We start from the raw sequence: 2,265 nt of genomic DNA on the forward strand, positions 1-2,265 counted from the left end.
GATTAAGAGTTGTTTCTTTAAGATAAATTAAAGAACAAATTGCACTTTTGGTCCTGTGACTATTAGGGTACTGATAATTTGAGTACGTGACTTTCAAAACTCTCAATTTAAACCTTTAACTACGCAATTATTAGCATATTTGGTCCTGCTGGCCAAATATTGCCGGAAAAATATAATTCTTTTAAAATTATTTATTTATAAGGGAAAAATGGTCATTTAACGTCATTTCTTCTTCCTCTTCTTGCGTCTGCGGAAAAGCAAATCCCCAGCAACCACGGGAAAAGTAAAACCCAGAAAACCCACCGGAAAATCCACCTTCATTCAAAGGGAAAATTATTTCTTCTTTTTTTTAAAAAAAAAATAGTTTTAATTATTTCTTAATACTCCATTTTTAACTGCGTTTTGGTGATCCGGTCGTCTTCATGGTGTCGCGGGACGAGTTCGGAGCACAGGAAGAGGTTCTCCGTGGAACAGCGGACGGCGACGGACTCGGTGTCGCAGTTGTTGCAGATCTGCGACCGAAGATGCTTCCGGGACAGCGCGTTGGCGGCGTGCACATGCTGGTAGCATAAGGGGGAAAAAAAGCGTTGGACTGGTTTCTTTCTCTTTCATCGAAACACTGAATCGCGCCTTTCATCGGAACCTTTTCAAGTGCGGTTGAGAAAGGATCAAAATCCTTCCTCTGGTGGCACGGTGAGAATGCCTCCTTAATCCTTTGCTTCGGCGATCGCGAAGAGTCCGACGGTCTCCTCTCGTACTGCAACCTCGGTGACGGCTTCAACGGCTTAATCTTGCTGTCGTCGAACAGCTCATCTGCCGCAGAGAAAGAGGATTTCTCCAACTGCCCACTAAAATCAAAAGCGAACTCGTCATCATGGTCATAATCATCATCATCGTCTTTGGGCTTCGGAATTCCGGGCTCCTCTTCGCAATCAAACAAAATTCCCAAGAAACCAGTCCGACGCGTTTTTTCACTTGCAATGAGAGTTTTGAAAGTCACGTACTCAAATTATCAGTATCCTAATAGCCACACGACCAAAAATACAATTTGTTCTAAATTAAACTTTAAGATACATGTAGATGCAAACTGCAATAGTGCATTTCACTGCAATGCTTAACAGAGCATATATAGGTGGCATTAAAATAGATAAAATCACCTTCTAAATCTTCATTCTGAATAGTAATATCTTGGAAGCCACCTTAGCACCATTGAAACCAACTCTGCCTAGCATTGAAAGAAAATTCATCTTTAAGTGAATCAAAATTTAAGAAAATATGAAACCTAAACAAAGCATCAAACTAGGAAAAGAAGATATTTACATGTACAGGGCCTTTGTCTGAAAAAGATAGTAGTGATGGAAAGTGCTCCTTCCATAAACTTAAGCTTTCCCTCCTTAATATCTGTAGTGTAGAAAGCACACCAATAGTCTAGGACTTTATATATAAACAGTATAAAACTTTTGCAATGTTATGACAATGAAATCAACATCATAAAAATTAAGGTTAATCTGCTATTTATTATTCAAAAGTTGCACACAAATAACAAATTGTAAGTGTTTGCCTAAACAGTTTGACTATTCCATAGATAGAAAAGCATGAATTCCTTGAGCCAATCTCGAGAAGAGCTTAAACATAAGACCACCCTAAACATACAATACAACAAACTAGGCAGCAACAAACATCCGAATGGCTAAACAAGCAAGTCTTGTCCAAAATATCTCAACAAAAAAAACAGCAAAAGCAATAGACTTACCTAAAAGAATTCATATTTAATTTTATTGTATAATTCTAATGCATTTATTATACAACACATACAATGAGCAAGAAAAAAAATTACCTAAATAATGTGAAAAAGATAAATGATAAATAATGTGAAAAAAGATAATAAAATTATAATGCCATATCGATAATATCTAAATAAGGACTAATTTGATTGCTTCTTTGTTGCTTTTTCTATTGCATAATTATTACTTTGAAAATCATGATAATATGTGTAAATATATAGGCATCTATAAATAAGTAATATGGATAGAAGTTGGATGTATCAAAGACGAACTCAACGTGGTGATCTCAATCAAGATTTTATAGACGGATTGAACTGTTCAAGCATACACATTGTAACACACCCGATTTTCACAACTTTTAAAAACCAATTAAAGCTTAAGAAAAGGATAAAGACTACGCATTAAGTCAAGACAAAGCAGAAGCTACTTAAATAAGTACGGGAGATGTTATGCCAGACCTATACATCTATAGGTGCACAGG

General features: G+C 36.2%; 1 protein-coding gene across 1 annotated transcript; it reads right to left on the reverse strand.

Annotated features, from left to right (window-relative positions):
- Positions 1 to 391: 391 nt before the first annotated feature.
- Positions 392 to 1,139, reverse strand: LOC109192678. Its single transcript, XM_019343372.1, has 2 exons — positions 1,075 to 1,139; positions 392 to 974 (listed from the first exon to the last, which is right to left on the reverse strand). The coding sequence occupies exons 1-2, from the start codon at positions 1,137 to 1,139 to the stop codon at positions 392 to 394; spliced, it is 648 nt and encodes a 215-aa protein (XP_019198917.1).
- Between the last annotated feature and the right edge of the window lie 1,126 nt (positions 1,140 to 2,265).

The sequence above is a fragment of the Ipomoea nil genome, unplaced genomic scaffold (assembly GCF_001879475.1).
Source record: "Ipomoea nil cultivar Tokyo-kokei standard unplaced genomic scaffold, Asagao_1.1 scaffold1830, whole genome shotgun sequence".
Classification (NCBI taxonomy): domain Eukaryota; kingdom Viridiplantae; phylum Streptophyta; class Magnoliopsida; order Solanales; family Convolvulaceae; genus Ipomoea; species Ipomoea nil.